The 24951-nt window shown below is 41.0% G+C and overlaps 1 protein-coding gene across 4 annotated transcripts in view; it reads left to right on the top strand.

Annotated features, from left to right (window-relative positions):
- Positions 1-215: 215 nt before the first annotated feature.
- Positions 216-24951, top strand: part of DISC1 (DISC1 scaffold protein) — a 178981-nt gene continuing 154245 nt past the window's right edge. For 2 of the 4 annotated variants that reach the window (XR_013181410.1, XM_054630483.2), the window contains exons 1-3: positions 237-563; positions 19053-19996; positions 23464-23533. Coding sequence is in view for 2 of the 4 variants with exons in the window: in XM_054630483.2 (XP_054486458.2) it covers positions 482-563; positions 19053-19996; positions 23464-23533 (1096 nt within the window). In the remaining 2 variants the exon portion in view is untranslated. Of the gene's footprint in view, positions 564-19052; positions 19997-23463; positions 23534-24951 lie in introns of all 4 variants that reach the window. The other 2 variants (XM_077175602.1, XR_013181411.1) reach the window with 2 other exon arrangements.

The following is a 24951-nucleotide window of genomic DNA, read 5'->3' as shown; positions in this document are numbered from 1 at the left end:
ATTCCACCTGAATATGAAGAAGAACTTCTTTACTCTGCGAGCACAGGAACAGATTGTGCGAAGACGTTGTGGAGTCTCTCTCACTGGAGATACTCGAGAACCATCTGGACCCAATTCCCTGCCATGTGCTCTAAGATGACCCTGCTTGAGCAGAGAGCTCGGACCGCTGTGGTGCCTTCCAATCTGACCGATTCTGTGATTCCCTATTTCCTCTCCCGCCCAACTTAACGCTGCAGACCTGTGGGAACAGAGCCCGCACACCCTGGGACCACTGCGCGGCCGGGAGCCCGGCGGGCCCGGTTCCCTGGGGCTGGGCCGGCCGCACCGCACCACCCTCCACAGCTCAGAGCCAGGGCCGGTCCCGCCCGCCGCCCTCTCCTTCCCCGGGGCGGTGGAGCTGCTTGGAGCCCGCCCCCGGCGGGGAGTGGCCGGGCCAGGGCCGCTTTCCGCCGGTTGCGGGCCGGGGCCGGGGTCGGGCGGGATGTGGCGGCCGCAGCCCCAGCCCCAGCCCCGGCCGGGCGGGACCGACAGGCGGCGCCGCGGCGGGGACGCGGCGGGCCCAGGTGAGCGGGGCCGGGGCACCGCGGGTGGAACGGCGGGGAGGAAGGGAGGAGGCGAGGGGAGCCCGGCCGAGGAGCTTCGCAGGAGCCCCTGAACGTGCAGGGGGCTTGGGGCATCCCCGGCGGGGCCGGGGCCGGCAGCGCTGCTCCCCGCTGGAGGGGCCGGGCGGCTGCACTCGGCTGGATGCTGCCCTCGGGCTGGGACAGCGGCCGCTCTTGGGAGTCGCTTTTAGTAGGGGAGCGTGTAGTTGTGTGGTGGTTTTTTTTTTTTTTTTTTTTTTTTTTTTTTTTTTTTTTTCCCCATTTCTTTTCAGTGAAGAAAACCCCCACCCGGATCTTTCATTTCACAGTCCGAAAGTTTTAAGATTTTGTTTTTTTAAATTTTTTAAGCCCCTAGTGATGTTGACATTTCACAGTTAATGCAGTCTAAGAAAGGGTATAAGAAAAGGTCTTGCAACTTTGAGATAACTATAATTTTTTAACTAGCTATAATTTTTTAACTCAAAAAGTAAGATTTCACTTCAGCGCGTGTGAGCACAGTTACAGTGATACAAAGCCATTAATGGTTTATTTAGTATAGTTTGTTTGTTTATTTTTTTAAATAACGAACTGCAAAGAGGGAAGTAATGGTGCTCTTAGAAAACTTACCTATCTTATCTCTCCCGTCCGGGCTTAAGGAAGAAAAAGAAACCTGCCGTCTCAGCAGACACTCTGTGTGTATATGCTTTTATAAATAAATGAATCTTACAAGACCATGACCTCTAGTGTGGATGAACTGCTATCCTTTTCTCTCAGAGCTGTGGCAATCAGCTGGTTGGAGCTAGGGCTGCTCTCCTTATCAACAGTGGTGCTGCCAAAAGGCTGGAGCCACGGGGAAATTCTGGAAAAAAACACTTCACCTTTCTCAGGACAACTGGGAAAGAAAGGTGTATTTCTCACTAGGTGCTGTCTTTTGGGTTGTTTGGGATACGTGGTTCTCCCAGCTCCACGAGTCCACCAAGACTTTCTGCAAACACTTCAGTCGTCCTTGCCAACAGTTTAATAGAAAACGGCTCATTCCTGTTTTGGTAATCCATATTAATCTTTGTGTACACTGCTTGAGTGACTTCTTGCTATGCTTTTGAATTAATTATGCTAGTATTTTAAGAGTTCTGCAGTGAAGTGCTTTTATAATAAAGGCTTTCACAAAATATGCTGCAGAAGGTATAGCAGCAAGTGCTGCTACTAATTAGAAGTAATGAAGGTTTTCAAAGAAATGGGTGAAGTCCCCTGGGATGCATTATCTCTTGTTTTGTCCTTTCCTATTGGTTCATTTACTTGCTAATTTGGTATTGGCCTTACAGTAACTCCTGAAAATGAGAAAGTTTCTACTTATTAAAATTTTTGTTAGTGTTTAAATACTAAAGTCTCTTTCATGATGTTGTATATTCCCCCATCTCATTGCTGAAGTTGAAATTGTTGTGGTTCATTCTGGGAAAGCATTGACAGCGGTTTTCCAGTTGAAGCCCTATTCATGGGGCTTCTAGGCCCTTATGAAACTGCAAAGAAGGGGTGTTAAAATAAATATTTGATTTAAAAGAAAAAGAAGGCTGAGTTTAGAGATTTGTGGTTACTTAAAATTTTGGGATCATGGGAAATTGAAGGAAACGTACAAGAACCACCAAATGTTTATGTGCAGTGTTTTGTAAACTTGAGATTAGGACCATATCCAATATGTCTTTTTTTCTTCCTAGTGCTTGATACTATCAGAGTTACCAGTTTTTTTTGTAGCTCTCTTTGAGATTGGGCACCAAAAATGACAGGTTCTCATACATGACATTAAAGATTACAGTGCAACAGCATTCTAAACACAGTCAGAGGCAAGTATTGTATTGCCACTGGCTTCCTCCCTCTTTAAATTTAGATAAATCATCCTTTGTTCTCTTCATTAAAGTGAAGTCAAAACTTTGGGCCTAAGCTGCTTCTGGTGGAATTGTAGTGGGTTCATGTAATAAAAGAGGATTTATTAGCATCAGGATAAATTAATTGTGATGAACAGGAGGACAGAAAGCACTGCAAACAATGTTTTGTACTGACAAAAGCGAAAACCCTAAAGGTTAATTCTGACTTTGTTCCCAAATTAGGCACACTTGGTTAAGCTTTTTTTGCTTGCTGTGGCTGGGGCCTTTGACAGCTACTGAACCAGCTGACCTTTCAAGTGTGATTTACTCGAGTGTGGGACACCTCACGGGCGCTCCTTGGGAGTTATGATTTTTTCTTTTCCCATTTCAGCCTTGTGTTTCTTTGAGCAAACCCCTCTTTCTAATTGAGCCGAGACCGGCTGTGACCTTTTCTGGTTTTGGCCATATTGCATATGAATGATTCCTGTGGAAGGGGTTTTTCTTACCTCCTTTGGAGTATTGGCCTCCAAGGTGAATGGGAAGGGACCTGCACAGTTGCCATAGTGATTTCCAAGTTCATCCTTAGCATCTTGTGTCTCTTTCCAGAAAGCAGCCCTTTCATGCCACATCACTTAGATTAGGATTGAGCCCAGGGTGTGTTGTAATACTATTCAATATTCTTGAAGGAAAACTGCTGCAAAACCCTTGTGTATTCGGAATGAATGCGCCCTTTGTAAACCAGCAGTCACACGAGGGAAAACTTGGCCCTCTGGCACTGAACAAAGGCTGCTGTTCCTATTTTAAGCATGGTAGTATCCTTTTTTGAAGGTGTTTCCTTAATTCTGTGTAGTGTTAACTATTTAACACACCATGTAACTTCCTTTTTTCTTCTTCTTTACCATATAGGAATGGATTCCATTAAGAGGTCACCTGAAAAATGCTTTCAGGGAGAAATAGCAAGCCTGCAAGCTATTGATGCTGTGGAAGCTAGGATCCACTATGGATATACTTTGTTTGCTAAACATGAGTTTTCTGTATGGAAATGGAATTAGCTATTGACATGGAATTACTTCCCTATTTATTGATGCTAAGAATGTGAAGTGGTTTAATGAGTAATCTGAAGTCTGCAGGCAGAGGGGTGAGATTGTGTGCTTGCCTGAAGTAAGGTTTCTTTGTTGGGTGTGATTCCTTTGGGACTTGCAGAATTTGGATTCTGCCTCCCCTTTGTACATACTGTAAAATGCTGCTCGCTGTGTTTCAGACCCTCCTTCATCTCACAGCCAAGCTTCCTTCCAGAACACCTCTTATTATCTCTGTGTGATATATTTCTAATTGGGACCCAGCTGTCTAATGAGTATGATCAATGGTGCTTTCTGATTTTTCTCACCACCTCCTTCCTTCCTCTCTTGCTGCCTTATAAATAGGTCTCTTAGTTGTGTCATGCCCGTGTCAGGGTAAATTGTCTTGTTACTCTGCTCTTTTTGCCCTCTGTCACTCTGTTTATTTGTAACACTGACAAGTGTAAAAAAAACCCCACTAAATTAGACTTTACCTTGAATAGTAAATATTTACTACATAAACAGTTGTGTACTCAGAATAAGGGATGGAAAGTGGAAAATATGTTTTCTTAGTACTGCTTATTTAGCTCCTTTAAGGTTGTATGCACTACCTGTGTTTATGGATTGAATGAAAGAGCAACCAAATCAGAACTACAGCTGAACAGTGTTAAACACACTGTATGTATGGTTAGATTATAAAGTCTCCTTGGGAAAGAGCTGTGTGGGAAAAGTGGCTCCTTGAAACTAAGAGCAGAATGGATATGGCATATGTGACCTTTCTCTGTTCTCTGCAATGGCTGAAGAGTTGGTTGTTTGGAGGGGTTTAATGTGCTCTTGTTGAAAGTCTTCCTTTGCTGGGCTGAGAGGTCATTGGGGCAGGAAACCATTACAGAGGAAAATCTCTTAGTAGGGAGACTTTGAGGCAACCTGTGGAGTGAAAAGTCAAGAGGTTGATAGTGAGTATTGTAAAACTAAATAAAATGAAAGGGTTAGTATCTGTGAGAGAGGCAGGAACTGGGAGTTGATACCATTAGATACCATTTTCTGAATTGTTTTACAAGTCTCCAGATCTGTGTAACGTGAGGCATGTGGCACTGGTGTAGCTTTTCAGGACCTTGCTTAATGGTGAATAATAATACTAACAGAAAATTAGAATCAGATAATAGTGATGCTTTGAATGTGTCTGTAGGTAATGAAGTTTGTCAATGGCTTCACTACTTTATTGATTAATGGGATGAGAACCACAGTCCCTAGCTCAGTTCATCTGACAACAACTTGAGTTTAAATCACCAGTCTGAGGATGGTCAAAATCATCAGACTGGTTGGAAAAATATGCTTTAAGCAATAAAGGAAACAATTTTTAACATCTCTTTGTTTTGTTTTTGGGAAGCCATCAGCTCTCCAGAGAGTGTGGGAAGGGCAAGAATAGTTTTTTCATGATAGTAAACTGCTTTCTTGCTGTTTTAGTGGGATACTTCAAGTAATTTGTTTCTGTTATGGTGGTAAGCATTCTTCCCACTGACACAGCAGCTTGGTCTTATGGGTTATCATTACTGCAGATATGCAGGCACTTGGAGTGGTGCTGGGGGAGACTGCTTGCAAGGCCAAATGCTTATAGCCACAGGCTTTTCCTTTATTTTATGGCTATCTAATAATTCTTGTGGTTGGTTGTTCCTCTTCCTCCACACATAAATGTTTTACTTCAGGGAAACACCATGAGGTTCAAAGGAAGGAACATCCCTGAGCCTGTTCAGGGTGGTAAATTGAGGTAGCCTCAGCTCCATAAAATATCTGACTTTGTTGCAAGAGCTAGGCTGATCATATAAACTTAATTTATCCCCATTGTTAGAGAGTATGTCTTTGGGGACAAGAGCTTTCCATTCTCTCTTAGGATTTTGGACAAAGATGGTTAGTGAGGCAGGAATGAGATTGAATTTCATGGTGCTGGTCTAAGTTTCAGGTGCTTCCTGTTGCTAATGGCCCGTGGAGAGTGGAGATTGTGGTGATGGAAGGAAATGGGCAGCCCAGCTGTTTGCTGGGGCTTGGCTTTTCCCATTTAATGAGTTAACCCATCAGTATTTGCATTAAGAGCTCAGGCTGAGCTGTGACTGTGTTGCATTCTCGGCTCTGCTCCTGGAGAGCCATAGGCACACCAGTCTGTGTGACACACAGCTGCTGAGTTTGGTGACATTTTACATTGCTGTAGTAGGATTTCCTTGCTGTTAACATCTTTTTGGTTGCTGTGTCTATGGTAGGAGCAATGTGGGTAGGGTGCTGATATCTGTGCTTCAGCAGAGATGTGGGGTCTCAGGGGCATGAGGTGCTCTTGGATGCCTTGGATGGTCCCTGCTGCCACTGCAGTGGGACAGCACTGTTTTACCAGGGCACCATGCTGAAACTTTGCTCCTGTCCTGCCAGAATCCTTGTTTGGGAGAGCAGGACATTTTAATTTGCTCAGAGCAGTGAAAATCTTGAGGAGACCCTCACTGAAATTGTATAAGAAGGATCTGATTACTGTTGCCTGGGGTACAGAACCAGAGCAGCTGATCCTCTGTGTGGTTTTGCTCCCAAAGTAGTTAATAATCAACAGGTATTGTGTTTCCCTTTCCCCTGGAGAGCCTGAACATGGTCATGGTGAGAGAGCTGCTGCAGTGTTCCCACACTTGTGGCTGCTGGGGACTTTACAGAGTTGGCTGGGAGAGAAGAGCTGCTCCAGTTAATGGTTTCCTCTGAGCAGTCTGTCAGAACTGTGTCTGCTTCCTCTGGGAATGAAGACTGGGGGAAAATCCGGTTTTGCCAGGGGTCTCGAGTTGCTGTAAGTTAAGAAAAGATCAGCTTCAGCTTCTTTTTTTTATATGCAGTTAGCACTAGCAGAAGCGTATTTGTTCTTTTAGCTAATTGAGAATTTTCCTACTATGGTGCCAGCTTTTGCCAATGACAGAATTTTCTATGGGATAACCTTTTCCAGGGTCAAGTTAGGATCTATTTCATGTTATCCAAGGAGATGCTTTCTGCCCACCTTGAGTATAGCTATGATGTTGATTTTCAGGAGTAGATTTGTTACTGTCTTTTCCTTTGTGAGGTAGGACTGGCAGGTAAAAGCCAGTGTTGCTGTTCTGGGAAGAGTAATCCATAAAACTTCTGACTGCCCTTTGTGAAACTGAAACTGACCCTGTTGTACTTTATGGTGTTTACCTTTTAGAGTGAGGTTAGTAAGATTTTCCATCTTTGGGTTAAGCAGGCAGTGTTTATTCATGTCATTCACTTTCTGAGTTAATTTCATATTATTTTAAAATAATTTATTTTTGTTACAAGTAATGAGCATGGTGTGTAGCAGCTGTTTTGCTGTGTTTCTGGTGAGCTTGGTGTGGCACTGAATTTCTTAATGTGAGAGTCCAGACTTCTCTCCTAGATCTTGATGCACATGCACTTCTTGTGTTACTGCTTTGTGTGCTGCCATGCCCTAGTGAAACTTTGTGTGCTTTGCCTAGGTGTAGCACAGTTGGAAGTTGGAAGCCTGGGCATTAAGTGTGACCCTTGCAAGTTTAGATTGGCTGTGGTTTTAATGCTGAGAGGCCAGTATGACTCTTCAGTGCAAGCCATGGGAAGTACATGGCGTTGCTGTCTTTCCTGCAGGTCTCTTAGGAGTAATTGTTGTAGGTGTTAGTTGGGTAAAAGTGATCTCTAATGGCTTGGAAATTATGATATAAAATATGAGAGGAGCTTTTAAAAGGAGGATTAAAAGTCAAGGGGCAAGTAGGGAATAATACTTAATTTTAATAATAATTAAAACCAAGCAGACCAGCTGAAGGCAATGCAGAGGATATAAGGAATTCTGGGTAGCAGCCTGTGTACATATTTTGAACACCAACATTGCTAAACAGTGGAAGAAGAAAGAGACCAGCCCCCTCAAATTTCTATCAAACCAACAAAGAAGATATAGAAATAGCTGTGTTTGCTACTTAATTCAGTTATAGATAACATACAGATCTCTGGCACAGTTTTGACTGCCTGATACATGTGTGGCAGAATATTCAGGCTTAAATTTTTACATGCTCATGTCATAATCAGACTTCACGGACTGGATAGGGTAGAGGCAGTATTCCCTGAGCAGAAGTGGTCTTCCCCCCTTCCTTTGCTGGGAAATTTGTGAGACAGGCAGGTTTTGCTGCAGCTGTTCAGATGTGATGTTAGTTTTTTTGTGTGTAATGCCCTTGGCACCATTTAAGGGATTATGTTTTTGAAAGGCAAGTGTCTTCAGAGAGTTGTAGTCTCACAGATGGCTCCATCTTGTCTTCCAGTTGGCAAGCAGCCTAGGAATAAGTATCAAAATAATTTTTAATACAGCAAAGAGAAAGGCTTGCCAATGTTTGTACAGCCAATAAAAAGCCTCAGTAATAAAGATTTTGTGAAATAACTGCGGTAGATCAAAGTGACATTTAAGTGATGCTCATGAGCATCATTTAATCGCCAGCTAACTGCCAAAGGCCTGCTGCTGTGGAACAACTGGAGTTCCTGTGCTGCTCTGCTTTACTGTATCTGTCTTGCTTAAGGCCCTGACCACCGCTCAGGCTTGTAATTTCTCCCTCTCTCTGTGAGTGGTGGATGCTTAAATGCTGTTTGAGAACTTATTTATTTCTAGTATTGAGCTTTAGTCTAAATTTTATTTATAGAAAGTGAGCTGTTTTCAGCTTCCAGGATGTGATGGAACTATTGTTTGTTAACTTCTAGTGACTCCTTTGTGGCATTATAAATCAGAGAAGTTGCTTTCTTGCAAGGTTGGCTGCATCTCCACAGATGAAACTCTTGAACTTTTGTTGTGGGTATAGTTAACTAGCAAAATACTGCAAATCCTGACATTTAAATAAATCTTAGAAGTATGTTAGGATAGCTTGGGTTTGAGGGAACCTCAGATGATCTCTGTTCCAATTCCCTGCTGAAAGCAGGACTGACTCTGGAGTTGTGTCAGGTTGCTCAGAGCTTTTATCTTGCTGGGCCTTGAAAACCTCCAAGGATTTTACAGGCTTTCTTCTTCACTTCTTGGCTGCCCTCAGGGTGAAAAAGATTTTCTTTGTATCCAGTTTCCTATTTTTAGTTATGCCCGTTTCTTCCTTGTCCTGCCCCTCTGCACTGCTCTGTATGGATTGCTGTCAACCTCACTAATGTTATGTGCCCTCTTCACAGCATTACTACTGGTAGAGGGTAATTAGAGTAATTTCTAACGTTTTAGAAGTCTTGGAGTAGCACACTTGCATTCTTTGATTTGCTTTCCTTCCTACAGCATAAAATAGCACTGTACTTACTGAGATTTACTGTTGCTGCAAATATGTCTTTATACCCAAAGAGGGCATTCTAACCTTAAAGATGTTGTTAGTTCTGCCTTGCTGGCTTTCTCTGGTACAGTCCTTGCTTATGACTCAGACTTTAAGGTAATTTAAGACATTTCATACGTTTTTGTTCAGTGGAGCACTATGACACTTTTATTGCTCAGAAATGAAAAACTCAGTCTTCTCAGTATCTCTCATGGTTTTGTTGTCACCTCTTTGTTTTTTTAAGGCCAGTCATGCAAGGTGTGCCTGCTCACAGAGGGCTGGAGAGAGAGGATGCTTTCTAGGTTGAGCAGCTGTGACAAGTGCATCCAAAATACTGTGAGTTTTCTTCCTAGTCAGGAGGAAATTTAAAAGGTTTCCAGCATGAAAAGGTAGCACTGTTTCATTCAGTAGTTAAAGAAGCCTGTCAATTAACTATCTATGCCTATAGACTCTCTTAATTGATTTACTTGACACAGATATTTTATAAATCTATTTTCCAGTCTCAGATCTCAGACTTTTTTAGATTTGGAGTACAAAAACGTAGACAGGTTGTTATAGTCAGAGTCCTCTAAATATGATGTTTGTATTTGCTTCATGTTTCTGGTGAAAAATGTAAGTTAAACCTGAGGTTTCCAATAAAAATTCACCAGACAGAATAGCATTATTGCAGGATCTGCCTCAAGGGGACCTGCAACTCTAAGGTTTGATAGCTTAGATAATATAAAATTCTATCTGAGTGTTGCTTTTAAATGTCCAACCTTTTTCCATGAAGACAGGAGTTCTAAAGGTACAAAGCTTTAGGTGTATTTTGATAGTGAAAATACTTAGCTGTCTTTCAGGAGTCCTGTGTTAGTCCTTTGTTCTGTCTTGGCCATGCTTTGTGGCTGGGGTAGAGTTGTGTAGTTTCTCACATAGTCTGCTTCAACCACAAAGCAAATGCATTAGATTACTGCTGTACCTCAGAACTCATGAGATCAAATGTCTCTGAAATTGCTTTGCTTTCCTGGAAAGGAAGCTGTGGCAGTTCTGCCTGCTGCTTCTTAATAATATTACTTGTCAGGAGTATTGTATGTAAACCTGAAAGAAGCAGAAGAAATTCCTAATTACACAGGGACCTATCCCGTATACCTGAAAGGGATATGCAAATATGAGCTACCTCACACAGGACCCTGCTGATCCTGGATTATGAATTCAGGTTTTCTAAAGCAAATAATACTGCTCTAGAATTGGACGTAATGAGTTAACAATCTGTATTTATTCTGGAAAGCTATCTGAATGACACTCAAAGTTTTCCTCTGCCAAGCTTTTTGTTGCTGAAGCAGATCTGTTCAGGTGTGTGTGTGTGTGTGTTTGATGCCATATGGTACATTCTGCACCTTCTTTATCCACTTAAAATGCTAAGATGGATCTGGAATATGTTGACCTGCAAAACTGTTCACTGGCTTATTCTTTTAATACAGAGAATATTTTTGAGAGGTATGATTTTTGTGTTGACTTTTTTTTTTGTTTTAAACTTGAAGTATTTTGCTGAAGACTTTGTTTCAGTGCAGTATCCTGCAAAGTCCCTGGACCCACGAAACAAGCTGTGTCATAATAGGGGTACAATTTCTTTGAGGATTAATGCTGTGCTTTCATTTACTTTGATATTAATAGCAGATGGGTAAGGTTCAGTGAAAGGTGGCAGATACTGTGTATTTGTACTTAGGTAGTAGTACTTATGTGAATCACAAACAGCATGTGACAGAAATATGTTAAACTTCTGGCAGAAGTCTGTGCTTTTGTTAAGCAGCATAGACATGTGTTAGTAAGAGTAGCCTGTATTATTAGCTAATGTATGTTAGCCCAGGGAGAATGTCAGAGTAAATTGTGACAGGTAATTGTCTTGATTTCCTAGACATGAGTAGCAGTGATTTACAGTCGGGGGAAGAAGCTCTCACAAGAGTGTTTTCCTTGAGATGATCTCTGAGGGGATGAATGGAGTCAGTGTGCCTTTAGAGTGAGGTTTGGTTTAGATTGTCATACAGACTGTGTGCTGTGAAAGATGTAAAAGAAACCCTCAGCCAAAAAGCTGAGCAACTGGAGGGGAGCAATGAAATCAATGAACACAGCTGAAGTGAAGTTTTCAGTGAACTTCAGTGAAGTTTTAAATGCACCTGGGGAAGCCCAGAAAATTCTGAGCCTTGCTGATGGGCAGTATAATGCAGAAAGGCTCTCCACCTGGGAAGGGATTGGGTGGGCTGAGGAGGTGGAAGGCATGGAAGCTCATATGAGGAGGATTTCTGGGGGTAAGTTGACACAGGTTTGTTTGCTGTTGAGAGAGAAATGCTGTTAGGGGAGCTGGAGAGAGGCTTGTGCATTGGGGTCATGGCCAAAAGGAATGATTGGAAAGGAGCAGAGAGGAAGAATTGTGGAAATTAGTATTGGGAAAGAGAGTATCTCTCTTTCAGGAGCTGTTCAGGAGCTTTGTGGATGGTTATTGTTCTAGACTGTGAAGTGTGACCCATCCAGAGTTTTTGTCAAAGCTCTGGAGAAGCAATTGGAAAGATTCTGGATCAACTCTCTTTTTCACTTGAAGAAAAATGAGCCCTTGGTTTGGAAGGAGTAACTGGGGAGCCATGATTGAAATGCAGTGACAGTGGGAGTAAAAGCAGGCAGGGTTTGTTGGGAACGGTGGAAAGCATGTGCAGTGTTGGTACTAGCAGAGTTAGGATGGAGACAAAAATGAGTGAATGACAGCCAAAGTAGATTCATTAGTGTTGGTGATGTCCTCCCTCAGCCTAGGGTCTGACTGGCTGCTGCTTGACTGTATTCCTTGATCCTTGTCTGCTTCTGGTGGCCATGGCTTTTGGAGGTGCGTGAATAGGCTTTAGTCCTATGGAGTCCTTGGTCTGCAGTCCTGGTGTGAGGTGCACGGGTTACTCTCAGCTCCTGCCTGAAGCTGAGCAGGACACATCTCCATATTCCTGCCATATCTGGTGATGTGGGAAGTTTGGCCTCTAATGTCAGGGCTCCTACATGGAAAGTTATGGACAGCTAGCTGTCTAGTGCTGGTGGGTGCCTCCTTTGAGTGCTCTCCAGCTGTATATTGAGGCCTTCTCAACTTCTGTATCGATAGCTGTTGTCCCTCTGTTTCCACATCTGCTAAAATCTGTAGTTCAGTGCAATTACCTTCTAGAGAGAAACTCTATTCTTTCCTGGAATGTTAATTTAAAAAAAAAGTAAAAGATATCTGACTTGCTCTAGGCAGAGTGACTTCTGACCCACTCTATTTAGAAGGAGCTCTGATTTCTGCTAGTAGTGCTCTTGTCTGTGGTTAGTATTCAGCTGCTGTTTCAGCAATCTCTGCTGTAGTATTTCTTCCATAGCCTGTTCATAGATAATCTCAGAATTTCATCTGAACAACCTACTTTTCTCCTCTGTGCTAGAGGAAAAGGATATAGCTGACGTCTTCACTTTTGTGTTCTGGGGCCCAGTAAAACAAACTTCCAGCTTCTGTTTTGTCTGTCTACAGCCTTGGGTAAGGGTTGTAAAGGTCAAGCCATATTCTCAGTGAAGATCTCAAAAGGGATATCATGTGTGTCTTTCCCACTTGCCAGTGAAGGTCTCTGAGGGAGCTGCACTCTGCTTGCTGGACCACAGTTTCACCCCTCCCAGGTTGTAACATCTGCAGGCTGATGGTGATGAGCAATCTGCTGGCATTTGGTGAGGACTTGCACTGACTGAAGCTGCTTGTGCAGGCATTGAGGACAGGAGGGTGGTGCTGCAGGCTGTGCCTCGTGGGGCCACTGGAGGATCTTCATCTTGCCACTCGGAGCAGCAGTTTATTGTCAGCTGGCAAAGGTACAGCTCACACAACTGCTGCAAAGAGCAAAGAACATCCAAGTGCAGAAATTCTGGTAGAGCTTAAAGAGCTGCAGGGCTTCATGTAAAGCCCAGAGGTTTTGTTTTCAGAGGAGGAGGGGGAGGGAGCAGCACCACTTCTTTGCTTTTCTCCTAGCTGTGGGTTGGCCTCGTGTCCTGTCATTGCTGTAACTGCAGTTTGTATTCGTGCCTGGCTTTTGCACTGTCTTGTATTTAATCTGCATCCTGAGGTGCTGTACCTTCTGTGGGAATTTGGTACTCAGCTTTCCTGATATCTGGAGCTCCATTCCATCTCTGTTCTTGTCTAGACAGCATGGACATTGCATCTGACAGCCTGACTGGGGCTTCAAGGTGAACTTCCTTCAGCAGGCAAAGGAGCAGCATTTGTCCTGGGACTTTGATATTAAATTATAAAGCTAAAAGCCTTCTGACTCCTCACCCTTGGCAATATAGGAGCTGCCACGTTGTTTTATTTTCATTATATGTGATCACTACTGAGCTGTTAAGAGAAAATTACTTTCTATTTCAGTAAACTCAATTCTGGTTTCAGACTGACTGTGCATCAGATGCTTAATTTGGAACCCACTCTCTTGGTGAAATTAAAAATTCAAATCTCCAAGCTGGAGCATTCAAACTGTGCTTGAATTAGAAATTGACTGCTGTCAATGTGCTCTCACACTTCACTTTTTTTTAAAATTCCTTCATCCCCTCCCCCCTGATGAGTTTTATATTAGAGTCTTGCTGTAGATGATCTGACTGAGCAGAAGTAGTGGGAATCCACACTGTCACTCTGTAGACAGAGTGATGAAAGAGAAGTGTGGTGTGTTAAGTAGACCATTTTTGAAAGGGACTGCTGTGTACCGATTTCATAGTTTCACAAGTATTTGGTGAAATGATTTTATGGGATATGACTGCAAACCCATTGTTGTTTGCAAATTAATTTATGACCTAAGAAAACTACACAGTTTTATACAAGATCCTTGCTCCCCTATCTCTGTGAAATATTTAAAGCTGTTTTCAGATCTTGACTGAAAGAATCCAGAGTGTTCTCTCCACTTAAGACATTTGCATGGACTGCCTCTACAGACTTTTGTATTGAAAGTGGGAACAAAAGAGTTTTTCCCCGGGAAGAAGAACAACAAAACTTACACCCACACCCCACCTCCTGAAATAAGCTGTTGTGAATATTCTCTGTAGGCTTGCAACTTGTGTGTCCATCTGCCTCTTTGGAAAGTGGGTAAATTATTCTCAATAACTTAACTGTAAGTTAAAGAGAAATTTGCCCACAGGTTTGGAAAAAATTGGGCTGGATATTTTTGGGGAAGTGTCTTCTGTTATTCACTGTGCTGAAGGCACCCAGAGCTCGTACTGGCTTGTTTTCCAGACCTGCTTGTGTTCATCCTTGGGATATTTTGTTGTTCATCAGATGGGCTGACAGGATGGATCCCTGAGCTGGGTGTGGTGATGACTGGGGAGCCTGGGAGCTGTTCTGTTAGGCAGCTGGTGGTGTGAGTTTGGTTCTAGCTGGCCAAGGCAGGTATCAGTGCGTTATTGGGTGAAATAGATCCGTGAATTGTGTAAGAAGGTTTGGAGAATGGTTGGATTGAGGGTGATCAACCAGAGATGAATTTGGAAAGTGAGTTCTAGTAACAAATATGTAATAAGGGAAAGGGTGATTTCTCTTATTCCCCTGACTAAATAGGTGATTGTTACTGATGTGGGAAATGTTTGTTATTTACCAACTTACTTTTTGGTAGACTTTTTTTTTTTTCTTTCTTAGTGTTAAGGCTAGACCAGGTTTAAACTGTTTTTTTATTTCTTGAGGTGTGAAAAATTTAATATCAGCTGATGTGATTCTAACTCTAGAGAGAGGTGCTGCAGTTTCAACAAATGGCTTAAAATGAGTTGCTGCATTAAGGAGGCAAGTGGCTTGATTGTGACAACTCAATGACATGCATTATGAGAGTGTGTCAATAAAAACACAATTATTTAAACCCTGGCTAAAGAAGAGCATTCTGACTTCTGCAGTGCTCAATTTTTTGAAGTGCTTTTTAGTGGAGAATGGAAACTGACATGCATTTAATGACCTCAGAGGATATGTTATTTGTCATGTTTTGGAAATCTAACAGTTGAGTAACTGAACCCAGTATGTGACCTTAGAAGTCACAGGAAGCCTTGGTGAAGAAATAATTATTATTGTATCCAATACAATGTAACTCAGCAATGCTTTCCTCTGTAGATACACTTTATAAAACTTTAGATAAACCACAGTTAACACTCAGTAGGTGAGATGAAAAAGCCAAGTGAGACCTTTTCATTTTAGGAGTTATGGAAACCTTTATTTGAAAGTGACTTTCTTTGAAAGCTTATTTGTGCAAAGAGGTGATACTTGTTTGTTTCAACATAGGCTGTGTTGACATCAGTGCTATCTTATTTTGCATATTTAGCGGGGTCTTTGAAATTCAGTAAATGAGTCAAACTGTAACTGATCAGAAACAGGCCACATTTTACATATTTCTGTGACATAGGAGCTGAACAGTAATGGTTATTGTCATGTCAGATTAATCGCCAAAAATGGTTCATTTTTGCTTCTGATAGGTTAAACATTTATGTGTATATGTTGTTTGTAAATAATAAATATTTGGAACTTGCTTACTTTGTTTGTGTGTAGTTTGATGCAGGTGTTATGGGCTTCTTTAAGAGAAGCAGCACTACAGAAATTGCTTGGAGCAGTGCTTTGATAGTTGCCTTTGAATATGACCAAATACCTTTTCTTCCACATCACAGTTATCACCCACAAGTGCTCTGAAGATGAATTTGTTATTCTAATAAAAAAGAACTGTGTATAATATAGGTATATTCAGATAGCTGAGCTACCTTTAAAACTGCATCTATAACTTCTCACTTTCAGGGAGAGCTTAAATGATCTTGCAAGCATTCTGCATCACATGCTTAAAGCAGCAGTGAGGAGGTGATCATGTCAGAGTTTCTGTTCTCATCTATAAAATTCTATTGGAATAACAAATAAGGTATTAGATGCTATTAGAACATTTGGTCATTTGTGGCTGAGAACAAAAACTGATGATCTAAAATAAATTAGATGACTGTTCTGCTCTCCTTTGGTGTCAGGTTGGGTACATGAGAATGTGCTCTTTCCATTGGTGGGAAATGCTCTTAGGCTTCACCTCTCCCTCTTTCATCTCACTTGGTGTGACTAAGATGTGAACAATGTTGCTTTACAGCAATAGGCTATTTTCTTTTTCCCTCTGCTTTAGATCTGAACTGCTATTGTACATGAAATGTTGATCATCAGGAAAGATTGCTATGGTGAAAGAGCTGTTAAGAATATTTCTGAGCTTTCATAATTTCAATTTGAAGTAATTTGCACATATCTGCTGTTAAATATGTTACACCGTCTTCCAAGACTGTAAAATATATATTTTAAAAAATTTATTTTTAATATTACTATTGAAAGGCTCTTCCATTTGTGGCTTTTCTCTCTTTCTAAATGTGTATCTCACACAATGCATAACACATTGTAGTGTAAGGTTTTAAATTGCCTTTGGTTGTTTTATTCTGATAATTTTGTAGTTAATTGCGAACAGTTGTTTGATGCTCTTCAAACTGAGGTAAGATGAGAAGAATTTAAGGCCTGTCTTTATTTTTTAATAAGCCAGCTGAATTGGTTCAGTGTAATTTCTCTGACATGCAGACAAGGCAAGCTATGGTTGAAAGGCTATGCAGAAAAAGTTTATAGAACTGTATTTCAGATATGTAATATTAAACAACTGAAATTATTTTAATCTTGAGAACAGGGACATGGCACAAGGTAAACAGTGCCCAAACACTACACCCAAGGCAATAGAACCTTCCTGGCTGGGCTTTGTGATGGCTGAAGGTGCTGTGGGTGCTCTCTATCTGGACCTGGAGATCAGGCTTCCCCTTATCCTTTGGGGAAGGTGTGAGTGTCCATGTTCATGTCAGTCCCAGCTCTGTCCACTCTGCTTTGCACTCAGGGGTGAAGGACCTGCAGCTCTCTCCCTGTAGCATCCTCTGGATGGCTCTTGGCTTGGCCTAGCTCTAGTGCTGATTAGAACTTGGGCAGTGTAACTCTGCTCTGGTATCCAGGTGAGTGATTTGTGCTGCTGGATGGACTCACCAGGAGATAGACCTGGAGTCTCTGAAGGAACAGAATGCCAAACCTGTCTGGGCTACCTGTGAACCTTGTGAGGAGCACAGAGATGCCTGGGCAGTGTGTGATCTCATTCAGGACATTGGAATTGTACCCCTTTGGCTCCAATAATTTTTAGAATTGCATCCAGTTCACTTGGTGTGAATATCTAATGCTTTGGCCAATTTAAACCTTATTTACATTAGCTTAGTTTAAATTTGGTGTTTAAAGAGCTGTAATTGTCTGTCTACTTTAGAAATTCATAGTGACTTAGTGAGATCAATTTTAAACTGATTTTAATTAAACCAGAGAACCTTTTGTGTTTTTACAGATGAGGCCTGTGACAGGCCTTTTTAAATGGCCATGGAACCATTTATGCAGCCTTAGAAGTCTCTTATGCCTGACTGATTTCTTCTGCTGAAGTCAAATTTAGGCTATTGTTTTGTATATAAACCAAAAGAATTAAATTTTAAAGAACATTCTGTTCAGTTTTTGTTCCCTTGCTCCGAGAGTGATTCCTGTTTGTTAAGACTTCTATTAAATTACTCCCAGAACAGCATTTCACTGTCTTTTTATAGTAGACAGGCTGATGGACTCCATGACCTTTTTTACTTCTTATTTCTGTGATACTTTTTGTCCTCAGACAAGAGAGAATATAAGAGACTGCTGGGATATTCTAATTTTTGATGATAGGAAGCTTATGGTGATACAGAGGCTTAACTGCAGTCCCATGGTGAGATGTGCCACTATTCTAGTATATGGAAAATGTGTAAATTGCTTTTGTTGAAGGTTATTTGGCGAGAATGTAATAAATGTTGGAAAAATTCTCCTGGGAAGTTTTGGTTCTAATGCTTAAATTCTTGTATAGGATGTTGTCATAGTGAGGTGTGTATAAGGCCTGTGTTAGGAGCTGCTGAGGAGTTTAGAGTATGTGCATATCCATCAATGTAAACGCTGACAAAGGATTGTGATTAGGGTGGAATGTTAAATGTAAAGAAAAAAACCCAGAAACTTGTGTTTTTGTAAGGGCTCTGGGTGGGTGACATGAATATTTCTAACACCCAATTGATTCTGTTTCTTTGAGTAGAGGGCAGCTAATAGAGGGCATAATTCAGCTAGGCATCAGATCACCTTGAAGAGTGATTCTGGCAAATAGGTGCAGTCAATATCTTTTTGTGTTACAAAATGGATGATAGTGCAGAGCTTGTATTCCCATTGATTCCCATTGTACAGGACAGAAAAATGAAATACTTTTTAACTAGCAGTAAATCCATGAGAGAATGCAAGTAGTCATCATGTAATCTTTTACCAATAATGCATATATAAAAATATACAGAAAACACAGACATTACATTCTGATCTCCCACTTATAATGTTTACTGTGATATTTTTATCTTGTTTGGATGGGGTTTTTTGTTTGTTTTCCTATCTCTGCAAACAGCAAATTTATCTTTTCATCTGTGTAAGGTATGTGTAAGGAAATCAAGTTACTGAGCCTCATTAAGAGCATGCTTCTTAATGATATTAATACTTTAGTAATGCTACAAACGAATAGCTTTCTAGGATTGGTGATTCTTCATGCAAAGCTTTTCCTTTAACTTTACATTTTGGACGGTGGATAGTATCATAAATCTAAATGACAACTTGTACAGTGTCTCATTAGACCGACATCTCTAGCCACAGGGTGTTACAGTTGTATCTGTTACGGCAGCAGAGCCTGAGCCATTTGCTACTCATAGTGTTGAAACATGGGTATGAACACAAGAAACTGAACAAAATCTCTTGGTGATCACGGTTCTCACATTTTGGATGCAGATTCAGTCCTATCTTAGATGTGCTTGTAAGCCTGAAATCAGTTTGGATCAGAGAAACTTAAACCAAGTTTCTGCTTCAGCGTGCTGTTAAGCAAGTTGGAATGGAAAAGCAGAGCGATATTGTGAATAGGGAAGATAATGTGATACGTTGTACCCAGGTTTGTGTCCTGGTGGAGGAGCTTGTTAGGGAGCTCACTTAAAAACAGGTGCCAACTCTTTATAAGGTGAATGAATACACACAGTGTTCTCTACCTGCAGTATGGTCAGTGTCTGTGCTTTGTTGAAATGGAAAACGATACGCTGCTTGAAATTTCAGAAACGGCTATTTTCAGATGCCACAGTATGTTAAGCCTGGAAAACTGCAGAAACACTGACTGACTTTTTCTGCCCTCCCAGGTGATCACCAGCAGTTAATGCCAGCGGGCTCTCTCCATAGAAAGAAGCTGGCCAAAAGACCTGGGTACATGAGGCCAGAGGCTCAGCAACAGATCGAGTTCCAGTCCCTGGGTGCCTGCGCAGGGTCCAGCCCAGCAGAGCTCCAGCATGGTAGGCAGCACTGTGAAGGCTCTGAGGGATGTGCTCTGCTCAGACAGTGCCAAAATGACCTGGAATTCCTGCACCGTAGTGCTGTAGTTCCTGCTAATGGGGTGACAACCTTGGCCGCTACTGGAAACCCTCCAGGATGCTGTGAAAATCTTTCTTGCTGCAATAGTCCACGGTCAGATAGCACAGGGATAGGAGATGTTCCTGCTGGGTGCTGTACGTGGCAGAAAAGCTGCAGCACCAAAGTGAGCAAGCTCCCAAACATGTATGCTTTGGATCAGACAGAAGTGAATAACAACTGTGAATATCAAAACAGAGATGGTATTTCTCGTTCTGCTGGTGCACAGGATAGCTTTAGATCAAGTTTCAGTTTCATACAGCTCTCCCTGAACTTGGCCTCTGGAGTAAATGATGTGGAAGGCAAATCTATTGAGGAAACTGAGATTGTACTGCATCCCAAAACCACAGGCAATCTGCAGAAGCCAGAAGAGATGGCACAAACTCATGAGCACTTGGGAAATTTGTGCTGCTCCTCCAGTTCTGGTGAAGATTTGCAGCATGAACATGAGAGCCCAGTAAATGATAAATTACAGGACTGTGAGACTGTCTCTCTCTTGGATATAGACACAACATTTTCATATTCTACAGATTCCTCGGATGCAGCATCTGCTGGCTCTTCTGTCACCTCAGGCTATGAAAGTAGCTTTACTGTCAGTGACCATAACTGGGATACTTTGATGAAAAAATATGAACCAGTGCTACAGGATTGCTTGCTTGGCAACCGCAGTACGTTAAAGGTCAGTAATCTCACTTTGTTTTTGATATCTTGTCCTCAAAACATTTTATTTGTAGTGCCAAAATCAAAGTTTATGTAGGAGTTCACATACTACTGGCTTTTGTGCCCTTTGTTCAGAGTTTTGCAGTAGACCTCTGCATGATAAAAATGAGATAAACTGGATTTGTTTGGTTCTTTAAAAATAGGTGATATTTTTGCAGTACCCTATTCTATGTTCTACTGAAACTTTAATCTTCTCATTTCTAACATCACACATCAGTTTCTGACTTCAGTAAGTACCATTTCTTTTCACAGGTGGCTATTTTGTCTGCAGTTTGGGTTATACGTAGTATAAAATTAGAAGGTGGTAAGAACTCTTCTTGAATTATCATGATTTAACAACACCAAACTTTTTAATTGGAAATGTTGAAGTTGAGCCAAAGGCTTCTAAGAATTAGGTTACTTTGTGAAAGTAGTTTGTAATCTAATAGGTGCTCTCCCCTACATGAAGAAAAATGGGGGTCGAGTCCCTCTCTGTCTCCAGCTGGGAACTGAATCTTTTTTTCTTTTCCCCTTCTACGCTAGGGGAGTAGTGGGCTGGTGAGTCAGGAGTCTTTTTGCATATATATATGTTCCCACATTTATACCTACAGTGTATACAGGCAGTGTCATTCACTGTGCTCTTTATAGGAGAGATGTGGGAAATCTTTAAGAAGGATCAGCTGTGTTATATTTTTATGGTAGGGTGGGCATTCTGAGCTTACCCAATCAAAGGAGCCAAGCATTGGCTTTACTGTGCACACAGGAAACAATCATCTAGAAATTAATATGGAGACAATGGATTGCACTAATTTGTTCAAGGTGCACTGAGTGGGTAATGAGGATTTTGTTGGTGGTGTTTTGGTTTTTTTTTTTTAGTTGTTTGGGTTGTTTTTTGTTTTATTGTTGTTTTTTATTTTTTTTTAATTTTATTTTAATTGTCTCACTAGTGCCTGAGTTTCTTGGTTGCCTTTCAGAAACTTAGATCTTTGTAACTTCTCAGCTCAGACACCTACCTGGTGAGATGTGCTGTTTTGTCTTTAGGCCTAATGAAGCAACCTGCTCTAGAGAGACTTTGCACAAACCTCTGGGCAAGACAGAAGGCTGAGAAACATTTATGTTTTCTTTACTTACCATGACATCTGACCTGGGCTTACAATGCTTTGTGGTACTTTATTTTCATAGATGATATGTGTAGAACTAGGTTCTCTTATTTACAAACTTCACACACATTTACATGGAGCAGTTTCTTTGGTTTCATGCCTGGAATTGCAATGTGCCTATAGTCTGAGATAGTTTGGGAAATTAATTCGCTGCAAATTTGGGAATGTATAATGCAATCAAAATAGGAAATTATTTTCCTTTCTTTTCAGTATTGCTTATTTGATAGGCACAAAAGAAACATTGTTATCTTTAATTTCTGTATTCATTAATACATTGAATGGAGAACTGGGGATTTGTGCCCTCAGATATCTTTGCCCTTGGTTAGCCAGTCTTGTATGTTGAATTTGAAGCACCTTCCTATTGTAATGATAATGCGTAGAATCTCAAAGTTTTCAGAAAGGAACAAAGGCAACAGTAGTCAAGAAAAGGAGACAATACCAAAGTTATTAAAATTATGCTTTCTCTGTACTTAAAAAGTGATCTTCATCTGGTACACATCTAGGACATGCCACTCTGAAGCACAAGCAGGTCTTTGATTAGCTGAGCTCCAAATGTCTCCCAGCCTGCAAATAGAAAGCACTTGACAGTGCAGCATCAGTCTGTTTGCTGTGGGTGTGCCTGGGCTGTGGTACCCAGGCTGACTTTAAATGACCTGCCACTGTAGGGCATGATGGAATATACACTACCAGCAGCAGCAAAGCTGTACTCTCAGTATAGGTTGTTGTTATACATCATGGATATGAAAAAAGTGTCACTTGAATCATTCCTACTGCAAGCTTCTTTAAAACTCTATAAAAAGTTGGGCATAAAACACAGAAAATAATTTATGGTGAGGATTCAGAGCTTCTCCCTTCAGTACCATTTGCCTTCCTCACTAGCCTCAGAGAATAAAGATTGGAGTTTTGGGAAGTGAAAACTGAAATAAAGTAAAGCACAGAAGAAATGGGAACATGTGCAATGTTTTTTGTTTGTTTTTTTCTGGAGCGTCCTGTAGCGTATTATTAATCAAACATTTTTGGATACTCTCCTGACTTTATATTTTATAGTTCGTTTCTTACCAGTCCACTTTCACATACCATATTTAGAGGGAAATCTTGAATTTAAAGGTTTGTGTGTTGATTGTCTAATTTATGTGTTGATGTGTAGTCTTGGTAACTGAGTCCTTCTATTAACTTGTTGACTGGCTGTACCTGTTTTTCTAAATATGAGGATTAAATATGAAAGAGCTTCAGGGAGAAGGGAAATATTTTTTAAGATTTCTTAAGGATATCTAAACTATGGATTTTTGTGCTCTCCCAAGCACTTTCAGGCTTTGGTCTTTGAGAATATACACTGCTTCTTTCTCCAGGCTCACCTTTTTCAGGGCTGATAGTGGCTTGTTTGGTACAGATCATGCATAAATTTAATAAGAAACACATTTAAGTCTTGTACCTGCAGCTGTGGGTGTCATGGCGGTTAGGAGAAGACTAAACCTACCTTCCAACCAATTTCTTTTAACAGCAAAAACTTGTAAAGGCCGTACAAACTTTTAGTAAATTTAGAACTTTGGTCCAGACTCTTGATGTTAACAAAGAGAAGCATTAACTTTTGAAATAAAACTCTAATATGGTAAGTTTCTTTTGGAACGTGAGAGAGTACTTTGTATGTGATTTGGGTATTCTTGGTGTTCTGCTTTTATTCCTCATCTAGCATTTGCATTGTGAAAATGCAAATATCAACATTATGTAGATAAGCCTAAATTGTGTTTTAAGGAAACTTTTTTGGCTGCAAATTAACATTCTTTTCTGACCCATAACATCAATATACCTGTTCCAAAGTATTCATACTGCATTTCTGTTTACAGAATAAAATGTGGTTTGCATATGGAAATTTTATATTTGTTCTCTGCAAAACTCAGGTAAAAGATTGTTGGAATGAGCTTGGGAACATACCGTTGAGTACAATGTGATCAGAAGGATATCATGCTGACAGAATTCTCTAATGATCATACTTTCATTTATTCAAAGGGTGAAAAATATCTACGATTGCACGATCTCCTTTGCTTTTCAAGAAATATAATTTGTTATTCTCTGTGTGTGTTTGGACTAAAGCCATGCTTGGCTCAAGTAGCTGCAGTTCAGCTGACTTCCAAATAGGTCTGTCTACTTAACAAATGCTGGGCTTAACTATCAACATTTGGCCATTGTAGTGATGTAGTAATCCATTAAATTTATATTGCATAGAAGTTAGTAGTCTATATATTTTTAAATGCAGCTTCTTCTTAACTAACTTTTTTTCTTTGCATAGTTAAAATCCTTGATCTTACGGCTTCAGAGGCTTCAGGAAAAAGCAATAGAGGAAGATGACTATGATAGAGGTGAGAATTGCTCCTTCTTACTCCCCACTGGATCATTCTGCTTTTTTTTTCCTTTCCCTCTTCCTCTATTAGTTTTATTTTATATTTCCTACATAGCAGTGACTAGGTGTGGAAAATGAGTTCAATGAACTGTATTGCTTATTCTGTCTATGGCAGGAAACAAATTAAAGTAGGTCAGCAGCAGGTAGCAACAGTTTTTATTTTCTTGAGCCACATCACCATGTGGCAAGGTTGAAATCCAAATACCCACCATCTGGATCGGCTGTTTTGAAGCAACATGACTGAAAAAAATGCAGAAATGAATGGGAGCTTCAAAAGGAGAAAGGGCAGGCACTGGCTGCTGACAGAGTGAGATTTGCTGCTTGCCACATTTAGTCATGACACTACAGCAGGGCTCATAGCAATAAGGTCAGTAGCTATTACAGAAGTGAATGATACTGTCCTGTGGGATTAAGTTGATGTCCACTGAGTTCAATCAAATTCAGCTAGACAATATGGTGGTGATACAACTGCTGGCAAATATCTATCTTTGAATAATGCTTTTTCTTTCAAATGCCTTGGCACTTCTGATAAGTTTTATGTATGTACACATTAATAATTTGAGCATCTATTAACATGTTTGATTTCTTATTGTTCCCTGTTGTGGTAGTCTGTGTTCAGGTACTCACATTTTGAAAACCTTGAGGTTCTAAGGTAAATTCTTCCTGCTAGGTCTATCTTCAGCTGGAAGAGACAGTAAGCATTTCACTGAGATCTGCATGGTTACTTCAGAGAATAAGTGTGGAAAAAGGCAGCTTCTTTTGTCCCACTTTAATATTCTTGGCTTTTAGGAATTGGGCAGTGGTCAGACTTGTGGTTTGCCTCTCCAAATTACTGTGTGATGCTTTGCAGTTGTAGCATGACTGTTTTCCTGCCCCCAAAGATGTCCCCAGGATGAAAATCTGGTTTCTAGGGGGTAGGTGTGTAGCACTTTTGCAAGAGTGGTTCTGTTGGCCTCTTAAAGGCCTGCCTGTGTGTAGGAGAAGTGTCTGCTACTGCCACAAGTCGTTCTTTCAGTGTGGCATTCCTAATGGGGATAAAAACCCTTAGGTGTGTTAAAATCTGAGGATGTAGTAGATATTTATGGGTTTAGTCTCTGTCAAATAGACATTATTAATGTGTGTGCTTTACATGTGTAACACTCATAACTCTTATTTTTTAAGTGCCTGTGGGTTGAGCTCACAGTTGGAGACTTCCCAACAGCTGTGTACTTGGTGTGCATGGTTACCACAGATTCCAGCTGGGATTCTCTAGGCAGTCAGCCAGTCTGACAGCAGTGTTTCAGTGTATCAGGTGTGACATCTCCATGTGATGCCATATAGTCGTTGACCACAGGGAAAAATGATGACTTGTGTTGAATCTCACACAGAAAGCTCTTG

This window comes from Agelaius phoeniceus, chromosome 3 (genome assembly GCF_051311805.1).
Source record: "Agelaius phoeniceus isolate bAgePho1 chromosome 3, bAgePho1.hap1, whole genome shotgun sequence".
Taxonomy (NCBI): domain Eukaryota; kingdom Metazoa; phylum Chordata; class Aves; order Passeriformes; family Icteridae; genus Agelaius; species Agelaius phoeniceus.
Note: the sequence above shows the minus strand (reverse complement) of the source record. Positions and strands in the feature narration are given on the sequence as shown.